Source organism: Odocoileus virginianus, chromosome 27 (genome assembly GCF_023699985.2).
Source record: "Odocoileus virginianus isolate 20LAN1187 ecotype Illinois chromosome 27, Ovbor_1.2, whole genome shotgun sequence".
Classification (NCBI taxonomy): domain Eukaryota; kingdom Metazoa; phylum Chordata; class Mammalia; order Artiodactyla; family Cervidae; genus Odocoileus; species Odocoileus virginianus.
The window spans coordinates 33,857,785-33,874,833 of NC_069700.1; the positions used below are offsets into that span (position 1 = coordinate 33,857,785).

General features: G+C 36.7%; 1 protein-coding gene across 2 annotated transcripts in view; it reads left to right on the top strand.

Moving 5' to 3' along the window:
• The window catches only part of FKBP5 (FKBP prolyl isomerase 5), a 112,930-nt gene that overhangs the window by 69,091 nt on the left and 26,790 nt on the right, over positions 1-17,049 (top strand). For both annotated transcript variants that reach the window (XM_020886702.2, XM_020886712.2), the window contains exons 5-6: positions 7,325-7,467; positions 8,411-8,525. In XM_020886702.2, the coding sequence (XP_020742361.2) occupies positions 7,325-7,467; positions 8,411-8,525 (258 nt within the window). The remainder of the gene's footprint in view (positions 1-7,324; positions 7,468-8,410; positions 8,526-17,049) is intronic.

The following is a 17,049-nucleotide window of genomic DNA, read 5'->3' on the forward strand; positions in this document are numbered from 1 at the left end:
CCAGAAAGACAACAAACTTTCAGTGCTTTCTTTGGCTTTACCTGGTACTTTCCAATGAAGGAAGAATGCTTCCAGTTTCATCACTGAGCGTATATTAAGGAGAAGCTGATTTAGGCATGGGTGAAAGTAGACTAGGGGAAGCTAACAAATTTTTAATTTCATGTTAGATATTGCAGCATGGATGGTGTTCCTTTATAAAGTATAATATTGTGGTGTTAAGCTCTTTGGGGAAAAAAAATAATTAATACATGAATCCTGACTTCAGGTATCTAGCAGTTTAGCCTGGCAGAGCTGACTATGAAGGCTGTCCCAAAACATTATTTTTTCTCCCTGTTTTTGAAATGATAAGACATGAGGATGGGGAAAGATCATCCAGTGATCAGTTTTCTTAGTAATTAGAGCAATGACAAAAACAGAATGTAACATAAGACATATGAACACTTTAAAAGAATCTTAACATATAAATTAGTTTGTTGAATTCATAATCGTATCCTTTTGGTAGGGAGTGGGGATGATTTATCAGAGTCCTTTTTTTTAATGACATTTAAAAAATAAGATGAAATTAATATGAGGAAAAAGTATACAGGAAAAACTTTATCTAGTATGAAAAGAAGAAAGACAATGTCAATATTATCAATGATTTCACATGTAAACATACATTTAAAAGTTAGTCATTAATTTTATCAAGGATGCCAAGACCATTTATTAAGGAAAGGAAACAGTTGATGCTTGGAAAACTGGATATTTACATGCAAAAATATGAAGTTAGACCCTTACTTTACATATATGTAAAAATACATATAAAAATTAAAATGAATCAAAGTCCTAAATAGGAGCCATAAAACAGTTTTTTTTAGGAGAGAACTTGGAAAGAAAGCTTTATGACTTTAGATTTGGCAGTGATTTCTTGGATAAGACACGAGAAGCAAGGCAGCAAAAGTAAAAAAATACATAAATTGACTACATCAGAATTAAAAACTTCTGTGTATCAAAGGATACAGTAATGGATTGGAAAGGCAGCCTAGGGCTTCCCTGGTGGCTCAGTGGTAAGGTATCGGCCTGCCAACACAGGAGAGGGAAGTTTGGTCCCTGGTATGGGAGGATCCCACAAGCCATAGAGCAGCTAAGTCTGTGTGCCGCAGCTATTGAGGCTGTGTTCCAGGGCCTGGAAGCCACAACTACTGAGTCCACACACTGTAACTACTGAAGCCCGCGCATCCTAGAGTCCGTGCTCCGCAACAAGAGAAGCCACTGTAGTGAGAAGTCTGCCCATCGCAACTAGAGAGTGCCCCCCTCACTGCAGCTGGAGAGAAGCTCGCATAGCAGTGAAGACCCAGCACAACCAAAAATAAAAGATAAAAGTGAAAAAAATTAGAAACCTATTTTAAAAGGCAGCTTAAAGAATGGAAAGAAATATTTTTGAATCATGTATCTGACAAGGGGTTAATATCTTAAGAGAACTCCTATAATCCAGCAACTAAAAAACACTCAAATAATCTGATTATAAAATGGACAGTGGAGATGGGAGGGAGGTTCAAAAAGGAGGGGATATATGTATACCTATGGCTGATTCATGGAGAAGGAAATGGCAACCCATTCCAGTGTTCTTGCCTGGAGAATCCCAGGGACGGCGGAGCCTGGTGGGCTGCCATCTATGGGGTCGCACAGAGTCAGACACGACTGAAGTGACTTAGCATGGCTCATTCATGTTGAGGTTTGACAGAAAACAACAAAATTCTGTAAAGCAATTATCCTTCAATACAAAAATTTTTTTAAAATGGACAGTGGACTTAAATAGACATTTCCCTAAAGAAGGTATACAAATGGACTACAAGCATGTGAAAAGATGCTCTGCATCACTGAATCATTAGAGAAATACAAATCAAAACCACAATGAGATATCACCTCATATCCATCAGGTACTACAGTATTACAAGTGTTGGCATGGTTTTGGAGAAATTGTGTATTGTTGGTAGGAATGTAAAATAGTGTAGACACTATGGAAAACAGCATGGGAGTTTCTCAAAGAAAAAGTTAACCTATGATCCAGCAATTCCACTTCCTGGTATATACCAAAAGAACTGAAAGCAGAATCCTAAAGAGATATTTGTACACCCATGATTGTAGCATTATTCATTATAGCCAAAAGGCGGAAGCCACCCAAATGTTTGTGGGTGGGTAAACAAAATGCCTTAATGTACTTACAATGGTATATTCGTACAATGGAGTATTATTCAAATGAGACAAAACTGATGAAACTTGAGGACGTTATACTAACTGAAATAATATAGTCACAAATAGACAAATTGTGCATGATCCCACTAATATCTAGAGAAATCTAGAGTAATCCAATTCATAAAACAGAAAGTAGAATGAAATCTTGCCAGAGGCTTGGGGCAGGAGGAAATGAGTTTTAGTGAGTGGAGTTCTAGTGTTGCAAGATGAAAAATTGTGGACATTGGTCACACAACAGTTTGACTATACATAACTGAACTGTATACTTAATGGTTGAAATGGTCATTTTTATGTACGTTACCACAATTTAGTCTTTGCCTTTTTTCAACACCCCCCCCTCCAGGGTGGTATACTTGTTACAACTGATGAACCTACATTGAACCTATAAAATTTGTGTTTTTTTTTTTTAATTAGAAAAAATTATATAAGGCTCTGCAGAAAGAAGAAAAAAGTACAGTGCATTGTTTTTATACTGAGTTTTAAGTATATATTCTCGTTTCATATTTTGTTTCTAATAGAATAGGACTGCTGAAATTGATCAATTGTACTTGTGGTAGTAAAACTAAGTCCAGAACAAGTGGGAGAATAAATTGTGTTTTTATATTCTTGGTGTATTATACCTATAATTAAGACCCTAAAAAGACCAAAAGATCCCCCAAAATCAAGAATCTTAAAAATGTTTTTGCTTTGACCCTGTAAATCTGCTTTTAGGAAACAGTTCTAAGGAAATAGGTAGGAGCTTGCTTAACCAGCTCCAGTGTAACTGGTACTCTCCATTCTGCTTGTAAAGGGCTGGGTGATACTGCTTGTCTCCTTTCTTTGCTGTGGCCCTGCGCTCTGCCTCAGCTGGCTGAGAGAGTCGTCAGTGTCCTTCAGACACAGACCGCTAGCGTCACAACTGTAGTGAACAGGTTGCGTTTATTACTTACACAGCCTGTACACCATGGGAAGCCGGGGGTGTCCCAGCAAGAGCGTTCAAAAGGCCTGTAGGATTGGGGCTTGTATTAGGTGATTTGGTAAGAGTTTAAGGAAGAAGGGATTTGCTCTGGATTGATACTGTGGAAATGCAGATGATTCTTTGGGTAGCTTAGCAGATCTGTGCTAGGAGGAGGGCTGACTGGAGTGAGGCTTGAGCTGTACCTGTAGAGAAGTGGCAGTCACTCCTGTCACCAGGAGAGGGGGATGTTTGGTATTTTGTAGGTTGCACAGGGACCTTGTTTTTTGTCCATGCTCAGACAAAATTTTGAAGTGTGCTTTTGTCTCACTTTTTCATGGTCTCAGAGTAACCCTGTTCGATGTTGATGTTTTGTGAGATTGTTATGTCCAACAGGAGAATAGCATGGCCTAGCTGGGTGCCCTGGGCCCATTTCAGAATCACCAAGGCCGAGCTGTGTTGGGCAGTTTCCAGACATTAGGGCCCGCTTTTTTCTTTCTCAGATTCTTACTAAGAATCAGTTTAAACTTGCTTATATCCAGTATCCTTTTTGTAATTATGCAGTTTCATTAGATAGTATATGAAACACTGAAATTAGTGTAATAAAAAAGGGGAATTATTTCTATGAAAACTAAGTTGAACATCTTTGGAAAGACTTAATTAAAGTGAATTGCTAAAAGTCTTTTTAAAATGGCTATTGAATTAGGGGTGGGTAAATGCCAGGTGAAATAAGTAGTCCATTCAGAACAAATTTTTACCAGAAGGATTCTACACACTGATAACAAGTGTCTTCTAGCTCTTACTCCACTTTAAAGATACCCACATTGTAAATTGCAAGTGCTATGCTGTAAGTGTGATTCATATAGTGAAGATGAAATAGGACTCTTATTACACTCATTGACAAGGCCTTGGCCTTCTAACACAGAATTAGTGGATTAATACACTTTGATAGGTTTTAAGTTTAAAAAAAGTTTGACATCATGTATGTGTTCTTTTTATGATTCTTCACTCAAAACAACATTTTAAACTAACCTACAACCTTGGTCCTAATGAGTCAGGTGAGAGGCTTTTATTAAAAAGTCTAAATGTTTATTAGGGGAGTAATGAAAGTATGGCATATTCAAAAGATGAAATAGCATATAGCTATTAAAAGTCATATTTTCAGATATTGTCTTTTAACAGAAAAAAATGCCCATATAATGTAAGTGTAAAGAGTAGGCTACAAAATCAAATAAACTATGACCAGAATTTTAAGAATGTATATACAAAAATTTAATATGTAAACAAAGACATACACAATTGGAAGAAAATGAACCAGGAAATTGACAATTTACCCCAGATGCTGAAATTGCAGAGATTTTTTTTTCCTTATTGTATTCTCTATATTTTTATATATATTCCAAGTGTTCTATAATGAGTTTTTGTTGTTTTTTTTTTTTTTTTTAAATTGGGGAAGTGTTTTTTATGAAGAGGCCCAAGATGGACAGTTTTAGAAACATATCCATGTTCATATCAGGCTGGCTCTTTGCTCAGCATGTTTCATTCAGTATCTGAAGCTCTGTGTAAGAGAAACTTAAATGTTCCTGAATGAGAAGAAAAGCCAAAGGCACAGACATGATTTATATAGCTTGGGGTTCCTGTGGATTTAATAGCCAGACTGCTGTTTCCAGCTTCTCAGGCCTACCATAGACATCATCTGTGAATTAAACTTTTGCTGATTGCTCCAATCCCCAGCCCAAGGCAAAAGCCACTATTTGTATTCTGAGTTGGTGTTCACTTAAAACAAAGCAGGGCATGTGTCTTTTCTGCTGCACTAGCCAGACTACGTTGCATGCTTCTTAGAGGGAAGAAGGGAACAGCCACTTTCAAATTTTTAGAACCTGGACAGACCTTTGTTCCTCAGTAATTGGCTAAATGTCTTGAACATATATATAGTAGTACCCCCACAATATAATGATTTCCTCTTTTTCCAATAAAAGAGGGTGTAAGGTATTATTGGTCTTAAAATAGCAGAGTTGAGAGAAAAAATGTCTATATGGACCACACTAAAACCAGTCACAGTCTTTGAGGAGCATCAGTGACTGTGAAGAAGCAGACTTTACATTTCTTCTGAAGATTGTAGACTGTTTTCACTTTTGAACCATGTGTGGGCATATATACTGATGTAGCCCTTTTGGAAGGGCAGTTGGGCAATATCTATCAAATTGAAAGTTCACATCACCTTTGCACTTCTAGGAATTTGCTCTCCGAATATACTTGCACAAAATAGGCAAACATAAGGGACAAAAATCCTTATTAGAGTACTGTTGATAATAATGTTTCAGAGTAGAGTGACTGGAATATTCTGAAGTCACTGAGAATGAAGTAGGTCAGTATGTATTTATGATGATGATGACGACTGTTCTTTATTCAGTGTATATCGTATGCCAGGCACTTGAATTCTTACAAGAACTATATGGCAAGTACTATTATTATCTACATTTTGCAGACAAGGAAACTTGTACAAGGTCACACAACTAATATGGGGCAGACCTGGTATTCTAATCTACGCAGTCTGGAGTTAAAGCAGGCTGTACTTCTAACCCCTAAAATTCATATCCTCCTATTAGCTGATGAATAAAGATATAAGTGTGCGTGTATATGCATATGTACACACATATATAAATTATAAACATATATTTATAGCATTTTATAATGTCATATATTTATATATAATGAAAATATATGTATATAAGAATCTATATAATGAAAAGGCAGTTCTGACCTGAATGTATAGTATGCTGTCCTTTTGTTTTAAATTTTTTAAAAAGCAACAGTGCACACTGGAAAGATACAAAAAGGAAATGTAACAGTGGCTTCTTATAAGGAGGGAATGAATGACTTTTCACTTATATTTTTCTCTCTTAGGTGTTCGTAAAAATAGGCAGGTATACCTTCCGTATACTTCAAAATAAGTATAGTTGACATTTGGAAAAGTTGTGATGCTTAAGGCTAAGCTGAAGTCATGAGCCACAAGTGCTTTGTTCATCTCTACTTACCTACCCTGGTGTAGAGTTCCCCTTGTCCTAATCATCCTTACTGTAATCCTGCCATCAGCTCTCAGTTCAAGATAACAGCTGTCTTCAGAATTTGCTTTTTCTGGTGTTCATTGCTCACCTGGTCTCACTTTGAATACTTAAGTCTTTGACAGAGCACCTCAAATTTGTATATCATCCCTTGAAGTTTTGTACATTTTCCGTTGTTTTCCAAAGGATTTGGGACTGCTTATTGTAAGATACAATTATGTAGGTTAAGTTTCTTCCCTGGTGGTCCAGTGGTTAAGACTTCACTTTCCAGTGTGAGGGGTGTGGGTTTGCCCTGGTCAGGAGCTGAGATCCTGCGTGCCTGTGGCCAAAAAAGTCAGAACAATAAAACAGAAGCAGTAGTGTAACCAATTCAATAAAGACTTTAGAAATGGTCCATATAAAAAAAATAATAATAATACAGTTTTACAGTTAAGCAGTAAACTTTTAGTTTCCTGGAAGTAAGCAAAAAAAAAAAAAAAAAAAAAACCTGAGCTCTGTAGTCCTTGTGATTTGGCAGAAGAGGACACACATCATTCTGGTTTTTTAGAAAAATAAAAACCACTTTTTTTTACTCTAAACTTTGAGGAGAAATCTGTTTCATGGGCCGTTTTATGCAATTTATACTTTTCCGACTGCTTCTTGTTTGTTGTTTTTGTCTACCCAACTAAATTATAAGCTTTCTTAGGACAAATTCCATTTTCTATACTATTTTTGTTCCATCTCTGCCTAGAAAACACGTACTTATTCTTATGGTTGAAATTATAAATTAAGCAACAACTGCAGCCCAGCCACATTTCAGAGATTATGTTACTGCCACTTTTCAAAGACTTAGTCTTTGAGCAGTTTAGAATCTGATACCACTTTCATGCTTCTCAGTAGAGAATCTTCTCTGTTAGCTCTCAGGAAAAAAAAAAAAAAAAAATCACAATTTGTTTCTTAGTGTGTAACTTTTACTGAGTTTTTTTTGTAGCCCCTGCTTCCTAGCTGAGTAGTATATAGTTTAAGGAATGGGAAATGTGTTTGAATTTTTGTTTTGTGGAAGTCTTAAAATATAGCCTATAGCTTTCAACCACTTTTTCCTTTCTCCTAGGCCAAGTTATCAAGGCATGGGACATTGGGGTGGCTACCATGAAGAAAGGGGAGATCTGTCATTTACTCTGCAAACCCGAATATGCATATGGCTCAGCTGGCAGTCTCCCCAAAATTCCCTCGAATGCAACTCTCTTTTTTGAGGTAAGTATGTGTGTGATGTCGCCTTGTTAGCATCTGCTCTATACAGTGCTGGCTCCAAAGCGGCAGGCAGTGCAACGAAGAGCTAAGCTTGCTATTGAGAGTCGGATCCAACTTATTTATTTTGGAGCTTGGCTTCTTGAATTGTTTCCCACAAACCCAAGGGGTGTGTGCCAGTGCTTTCTTAGAAACGTGTCTCTGGCACAAAACGGTCATATCCAAATAAACAAAAGAAACCAGGCTTAGAAATAAAGATTCTGGTCAGCGGTGTGAGTTGTGACATACTCAGACCTGACCAGAGGACAGGATGGGAAATGTGGGACATAAGTGTTGAAATACACCTAAAACAAGTTGTAAAGCTATTTTTATGACAGAGGTTTATAACTGTCCCAGATCTCACTTCCTCATTAGAAGCAGTAGGTGGTGATAAAATGTTATTCATCCTGTGTTGAGTCACACATGTTTGGCCACACTTAATTAAAAAGTTAAGAGGGAAAATGCCTGAAACATTGTACCCAGGTAAAATACACCTTTAGTAGGTTGTAGGCCTGATTCATAGGGTTTAGCCTTACATTTTAAGAAGGGAATTCCATGAATCTGGGGTGAAAAAGTGGCGGCCTCTAGAGTTAAACAAAGTAGTTTTGGGCCAGAACTGTGTCACTCTGGCGTTTTGCCCACAAGGCAGTTTTCCTAGTATTTCCTGTCTGTCTTTGCAGTGTAGCCCCGCAGGATGTGGTCCTAGACATTATCGTTACGTGAAGGTTCTTTCCAGGTATTGAAAAGAGCAGTGTTCTTTTTTCCCTACTTTTCCAATAACTGAGAAGCACAGATAAATATAAAACAAGAGTTTTGTTTTGTAAAATGAAAGGAGAATAGTTGCCCTAGTGTTTAAGTATGTTAAATTGACTTTGGGCCATTCTCAGCCAGATCCTCTTTTCCTTTCTAGATTGAGCTCCTTGATTTCAAAGGAGAGGATTTATTTGAAGATGGAGGTATTATTCGAAGAATCAAGCGAAAAGGAGAAGGGTATTCAAACCCAAATGAGGGAGCGACAGTAGAGAGTAAGTACTGATGTGAGAGGTTCCAGTTATGTGGACAAAATGGAGCTTTCCTTTCTAAACTCTTTAAAAGAATAAATGTATTGAATATTTATCTCTAGAATAGTTTTAAATTCAACATTTATTTAATAATGACTTCATTTAGTAAATATTCACTCAACCTATATGTGCCAAGAACTGTACCAGCTTCTTCAAACTCTTTAAAAAAGTGAGTAAAAGGTAAGCCCATCCAATAAGGAATTCTTAGTCTGTGGACTTGTTGGTGTGCCAATAGCCATATTAGTTACCTTATATATTTACTCATTTATTTCTCACAGTAACCTTTTGAGGTATGATTAATTATCCCTAGGCGAGAAAAGTGAGTTCGGAGAAGTTACATAAATTACCCAAGGTTACATTTACTAAATAGAGTGGTAGATGGTAATGCCGTTTAGGGCTCTCAAACTCATCTCACAGGCTGTTGTCAGGATAAAAAATGGTTCATCATTTTAGACAGATCAAAACTGGGGAATAATTTATTCTGGTCGGTGTCAGGAGACCTGGGTTCAAGTTCTGCTTTGTCATTATATAGAGTGACCTGAAGCTATTCCGTTTTTTTTTTCTTTTTTCCATTTGCTAAATTGGGTGTAAGAATAGGATGAGGACTAGGGTAACTGAGTGCGCTTCCTCCCTCCCAGAGGGAGGTATACACATGCCATGTGCCACTGTGTACACCGCTTGTCACTGTAGCCTCCAGTCGGCATCTGCTCCTTTCCTCTGCACAGTGCATGCTGGGGGACGAGAACCTTTCTTCACCTTTTTGTTTCCAGCATCACTTACAGAGCCTTACACACATTTGGTGTTCAGCAAATGCTTTCTGCACGGATAGATGTTTGCAAGATTCCAGTTACTGAGCCGAAGCACTTCAAAACAGACAGTTGTGAGAAAGCATAAAGAAATACATCCATTAAAATGAAAAAATCAAGGGAATTCTCTGGCAGTCCAGTGGTTAGGACTCAGCACTTTCACTGCGATGGCCTGGGGTTCAATCCCTGGTCAGGGAACTAAAGATCCTGCAAGCTGTGTGGTGCAGCCAAAAAAAAGTTTTTTTCCATCAGTAAGGGATTAGTCTCCAAAATTCATAAACACTTTGATGCTTAGCAGCATTAAAACAAACAGCCCTCTCAAAAAATGGGCAGAAAACCTAACTAGACATTTCTCCAGTGAGGACATACAGATGGCCAACAGGCACATGAAAAGATGTTCAACATTACTAGTTACTAGAGAAGTGCAAATCAAAACTTCAATGACATATCACCTTACACTGGTCAGAATGGCTGCTGTCAAAAATTGACAAACAACAAATGCTGGAGAGGGTGTGGAGAGAAGGGAACCTTCCTACACTGTTGCTGGGAATGTAAATTGGTATAACCACTATGGAGAACAGTATGGAGGTCCTTAAAAAACTAAAAATAGAGCTACCATATGACTCTGCAGTCCCACTCCTGGGCATATATCCAGAGGAAAACATGATCTGAAAGGGTACATGCACCCCAGTATTGATTGCAGCACTGTTTACAGTAGCCAAGACATGGGAACAACCTGAATGTGCATCGCCAGAGGAATGGATACAGAAGATGTGGTACATACATAGTCCGGAATGTTACTCAGCCATTAAAAAGAATGAAATCATGCTATTTGCAGCAACATGGACAGAGCTAGGGAGTGTCATACTGAGTGAAGTATGACACCCCTTATATGTGGAATTGAAAAAGAAATGATACAACTAAACTTACTTACAAAACAGAAACAGAAAATGGTTCTGGGAGGAAGGGATAGTTAGGGACTTTGGGAAGGTCATGTATACACTACTATGTTCAAAATGGATAAACAAGGACCTATTTTATAGCACATAGAACTCTATTCGGTGTTCTGTGCCAGCCAAGATGGGAGTGGGGTTTGGGGCAGAATGGTTACATATATATGTACAGACAGAGTCCCTTTGCTCTTCACCTGAAACTACCAGACCATTGTTAATTGGCTATACTCCAATACCAAATACAAAGTTTAAAGTTTGAAAAATAAAGATTTCATTTGAAATAGCATAATAAACTAGAATATCTAGGAATATATCTAACAAAAAAATATGTAGGAAGTCATAATTATAAACTATTGAAAGACTAAACTAAATGGATTGTGTGCCCAAAAAAAGAAATACACACATTAAAAAAATCAAGTCACTAAACAAGGATGGCAACAGGAATAAGAGCTCATTTTTAAAATGTAAACTAGAATAGTTGATTCTCTCATCTTTAATGTTGCATATTAAACACAGCATTATTTTACATTCTACTTTGAACCCATTTTTTCATTTCCACAGGTCTGGTAAATTAGTTCAGATTTCACTTTTGTTTAAATTGGAAACAGTTATAAATAGTATTGCTGTTCTATTATAGTTAAAGTGTTTAGACAGTTATCATTCTTGATAAGTTTAGGATAGATGAAAAAGAGCTCAGATGTATAACGCTGGAGAAGCACCTAGACCATTTGCTGAGAGAGGGTTCAGACTGTGGCCAACTCTAACTGGATGCTGCCTCTCTGGCTTTAGCTTCTTTCGTGTACAGTGACACAAGGAAAGCTATCTTGATTTCTAAGGTCCTACTAGCCCTAACAATTCTATGACCAAAGTATAAATGTTTATGAAAATTATAGAAATAATAGGAAATTCTCTTCAGTATATTAATAAGCACTTAGAAATCTTGTCTATAACATGTATTTTAAATTTTTATTATGAAAAATTTCAAACATACAAAGTAAAGGATTTTTCACCTATGCTATAGTGACTTCCCTAACTCAACAATTTATATTGTAAAACTGGAGGTTTTTGTCAACTAAATTAAAAGGAAAAACTTTTCCCAGTAATAGGCAATACTACAAAGCTACCACAGAAGAGTTAACTTTGGAACACGCTAAATTAAATAAAATCTTGCTTTTGGTAATATTTTCAGTGGGAGTCTTTTTTTTTTAATGTTTCACTGAAATAATTTTTAACTTACAGAAAAGTTGCAAAACTAGTACAGAGAATTTCCTCATATGCTTCACACAGCTTCCCCTAGTGTTGCCATCTTACCTAATCACAATTGTCAAAATCAGGAAATTAACATGGATTCAGTGCTATTAACCATTCTGCAAATCTTAACGTTAATGTCCCCAGTTGCCATGTTGATGCCCTTTTTCCAGTGCACCATCAGTTTCAGTATCCAGCACTGTAATTTAGTTGTCTTGCCTCCTTCAGTCTGGGACGGCTTATCATCTTTGTGTGTCTTTCATAACTTTAGCACTTTTGAAGATAGCTGGCCGATGATTGTAGAATACCCCTCCATTTGGATTTGTCTGATGTTTTCCCCTGATCAGATTGAGGCTACACATACTTGGAAAAATACCACATAAGTGATGTTGTGTGCCTGTCTCAGTTATCAGGAGGTGCATGACATTGATGTCTCACTGCTGGTGCTGTTAACTTGGATCACTTGGTTAAGGTGGGGTCTGTCTGCCATGTTTTTCCACGATAAAGTTACTGTTTTTCTGTTCATAATTACAGAGTATCTCATCGGGAGGAAAATATTAGGAAACTATGGGAATAACCTCTTCTACATCACACCTTCACACACTAATTTTAGCACCTTTGAATGAACGATTTTTGTATGCAACAGTTATTACTGTGGTATTTGCCTAATGGTGACTTTTCTATTTCCACTGTTTCTTCTACATTTAATTAGAATTCTGCCGTAAGGAAGAGCTGCTTTTTCTCCCCTATTTGTTTATTCAGTTGTTTATTTACATCAGTATTGACCCATGGATACTGTTTTATTCTGTAGGTTATTATTCGTTAGTATTCTTGTTGCTCAGATTGTCCTAGATTTGGCGATTCAGAATTCCTTCAGCTTGGTTCCTTTGTCCTTTCAACACTGTTTCTTGAGCACATGCTTACTTTTGACACCACTGGATGCTCAGGGTTTATTTGGTTAATTTTCCTGCCCCAGGTGTAGAATCAGCCATTTCTCCAAGGAGCTCTGATTCCTTTTCCTGGAGAATGGTATTTAGAAATGAAGATCTGGGTGCTAGGTATACTCATGCTATGGAATGTTATTGCTTCTAGAAGCTCTTAACAGGTCCAGGAAATACATGTACTTCGATGTGCATCTGTACATGTCTATGTGTACTTCTGTATTAGTATGTGTATATGTATTAACTCACTATTGACTAGAAATGTATTAATACATTTTCTGTTACTTGAACTTTATACACCAGAGGTTTCTCAAGATTTATTTATATAAAATTGTTGGCCACAGGTGTTAGTTTCTGCCGAAATCCCCTGGTCAATAATATGTTAAAAACCATGGGTATGTACTGACACTTTCAGTTTCACCCCATCACAGATTTGTTTTAGCCTTCTCTCTGCTTCTTTGAACCTGCTTTCTCCTACAGTAAGAAACCTGTCTCCCATTATCCATAGTATATTTATTTATTTGCTTGATCATAGTATACACAGAAAGCAGTTTCAGAATTGCTAACCCATACCCCTCCAATATTCTTGCCTGGGAAATTCAATAGACAGAAAAGAGCCTGGAGGGCTACAGTCCATCGGGTTGCAAAGAAGTGGACATGACTGAGTTACTGAATGCACATGCATGCATGCACACACACACACACACCCCCCTGTGAAAAACAAATTTCCTAAGTAGGAAGTATCTTGAAAGTAGTTCCTTTTGTCCTGAGCCTGTAGCATACACTGAAAATACTATTCTCCAACTTAGGTTAGTTCTTAGGTTAGTTTCATTCTCATTCCTTTCATTGTGGTTATGTTACTCAGTTACAGTTATGTTCATCTGTTATGTTTGCCTTCCATTGGAGTTCCCCTCACACTCTGGTTGGTTTTAATTATTTGTTTTTGAGGTATATGAAACATTACCATGATTCTAGATGATATAAAAAGACACACTCAGAAGTGTTATCCCCCTCATCCTACTAACCTGTCCCCATTACCTCATTATTTCCACTCTGTTCCTAAATTTCTGCCTCTTATAGGTAGCCAGTCTCATTAATTCTTGGTTTATTCTTGTATTTTTTTGCAGAAATGAGCAGATATATTAATTTTTTCTTATAATCCCTTTTTGCATGAAGGATAATATTCTCTTATTATATTCTACCTAATATTCTATCAATATTCTATATTGATATGATATATATTATATATTGTATAATATATTTATAGAATATTAGATATCAATATATCTATATATTAGATATATCTACATATAGATATAGATAGATATTAATATATAATATCAATATATAGATATATTGATATCTAATATTCTATCAACATTCTATATTGATATATAATATTCCATATAGAATTCTATCCTGTAATATTCTATCTAATATATTCTATGGATAGAATTTTTGATATATTGGAATAATCCTTTATATAATTTTATTCTTTTCTGTCTCTAAATATATTAAGAAAAGGCAATGACTAATTTTTTTGTCTCTCTTGTTAGTTTGTATTTTCCTGGGAAATTTAGAGTAAATGGTTTATTCTTTTTTCTCCCAGAAGCCCTTTTGGGTTTTCTGGTACAAATCAATTTTATAAAAATTTGTTGTATTGTCAGTTATCAAGGTTAAGGTGTTCTGTTTTCCCTCTGTGAAACCTATATGAAGCTCTTTGAAACTCTGTGTGGGAGGAAGACAGAAGGTTGACTCAGAAGTGGTCCCTGTCAGAAACCAAGATCACCTTGTTCCTTTTAAAGTCTTTTCAGTCTTATCTTGACTGATGTGCCTTTTTTTGCAGCAACACTATAGACTATTCAAAAACAAGTAGAAATCCTAGAACTAAGGCCAGTTGTGAAAGAAAAACTACAGTGATCACCCATTGTAATATGTCATTATAGGTATACAAGAATGACCGAGTTTCTGTCATTTCTGTATAAAGATACAATGAATAGTCAGGGGAGGGGGCCCACAGGCTTCAGAAGTGATAGACACAAATTTTGAATCTCAGAATCACTACTTGATATTTTTATGACCTTAGACAAGTTACTTAATCACCTTGAGCATCCATCTTTCTCATCTGTAAAATGAGAATAATAATTTTTTACCCCCACAGATTGTTGTGACAGTTAAGTGAAGAAAGGTGCCTAGAATGTGGCAGACAATTTCTTTATCTTCTACATTATGTTTATATCATATGTTTTGCTTCCTTTAAATAGATTTAAGTAAATAAACCCTTGACTTCTCTTTCCCTTATACTCTTCCAGCCAATCCATCAGCAAATCCTTTTCCTCTACCAGGGTTGATCTGGAACCCGTAATCAGTTTGTCTTTAGTAACAGTCTTCAAAATAATTATACACCTTCTTAGTAATCTTACCTAAATCATATTTCCCCAGGATTTTTGTTGGTTGTTTTTTTGAAGAACAAAGTTATGGATGGAATCAAAAGACTTTTATTGAATTGTGATCTTTTGCTTCCTTTTAATGGTTTGTTTCTTTGTGGAAGAGAGAATTGTACATTAATTTGACAGAATTTAATCTTTCTCAAAGAAATTGTGATATTTTACTCCATCTGTCAGGATCCTAATGGTTGCAAATCAATAGATCCTCTTCCAGTGTGTGTTTTTATGTCCATTAAGATGGCCATCTTGTAATTTTTATGCAATGTTGTCCTTTTTCCATTAAAGAAAAGTCACTGTGTTCTAAGGTCCTCTAATTGATATTATCATGATGACTGATAGTTTAGTCATCATACTTTAGTTTCATTGCCAGTAATGGCTACATTGTTACTTTTAAGCTTTGCTTTCTTAGAAAAACCAATTGACTGACATAAAGCTCTGAAGGGCTACCAGCTCCTCTTCCCCCACCTCCCATCTCTCGCCTCTTCTGATTTGTTAACTTTGTGCTTGGAGTAAGTGCATCAAAATGCTCTTTGTGAAACACTCTTACCTCACAGTACTTTCAACCACATCTGAATGCAAAGAGTGCAGACAGTCGGCAGTATTTTCAAATGTGAAAATTTCAACAGAATGATCTACAGGGAGTTGAGTTGTTGGAAGTACCCTTCCCTCTCACCTTCTTTCCCTCCACGAATCCCACTGAAATGAGAGTTGGGGAAGGGAAGGGGACGGATGGAGAATGATTTCAAAAAAGAGGAAGAAATCCATGTTAGTAGTGAAAAACAGGAAGACTTCAAGAAGTATGTCAAAAATTATGGACAATTTCTGGAATATATAAAGTAGATAAAATTGGACTGATGGAAACTAGACTCAGGAAACCCAACCCACAACAGGTGTAAAGACTTCTGCAGAGGTACATATTGTTCTTCTCCACAGGCTTGGGCAGAACTCCAAGCTTGGGTAGCTGGTGCAAGAGAGCCAAGGCAGGCTATGGGGCAATCATCAGGGTTGTTATAAAACAATATGGAACAGCTGGGCCAGCAAGCCTCTTGTGTAGCAAGTTCTCAACTTTGGCTGAATTTAGAGTTACCTGGGGAGCTTTTAAAATCCTGATGCCCAGGTCTCAGTCCAGGCCAGTTAAATAAGAATATTAGATCTCACAGGATGGAACTCCAGGCATAAGGTTTTTTTCTTTTTTAAAAACTCCCCAGGTGATTCTAGTTTGCAGGCAGGGATTGAGAATTAGTACTTTAGGGCTTGGCTGTGACTTTTGCCCCCAGACTAAAGTCAGTAAGGCCAGGTTTCTAAAATAAAATAGGGATCTGCCTCGGAAGACTCCATGTGTTAGGACTTGGACTACAGAATGAGAACATAAAGTACCTTTGAACTTTCAAAACAGATTTGAAGGGGAAGAAAGTGAAAGAGCAACTCTGCCCAACAGTAAATAAGCTGAAGTGTCTTATTCCTGAAGTAAAACTTTCTCCTACGTCGCCAGTGGAAAAAGGTGTCCCCAGCCTTCCTGTGCACATCATCTCAGCACATAGTAAATGTTCAATAAACATCTGTGGGCTCCTCACCCAGAGATGCCTATGATCAGCCACTCCTCTTGGGAAAAGGCTTACCTAATCCAAGGGCTTAGAAAACCTGTGCCAGCTAACTAAACTCACTTGATCTTTCTGAATCCTTCCTTTATAATATGGCCAAACAATACAGAATCCTCAGCAGATACCATGAAACAGAAATACTCAGATAGACTTAAGAAATAGAAGAGAACTTTCAAAATACTACTATCTTAAGAGATATTTAACAGGATATTGAATTCATGACTCAAGATCAGCTTCTCTGAAAATGAAGACAATAAGAAAGTATCTGTAAATTAAGAATGTGATTATCAAAACTAGAATACTAAGGAAGGATTGAAAAGCAAAATGGACAATCTCAGAATCCTGAATTAGTGATACAAAAGATGGTAAAGAAAATCTCAGAACACAGAGGAAAAAACCCAAAGAGATGAAAAATTAAGAATAGATAATATGTATCTTCCTACAGGAAGAAGAATGTTAAGATTTAAAGGGCCAATTATAGTGGCACAAGAG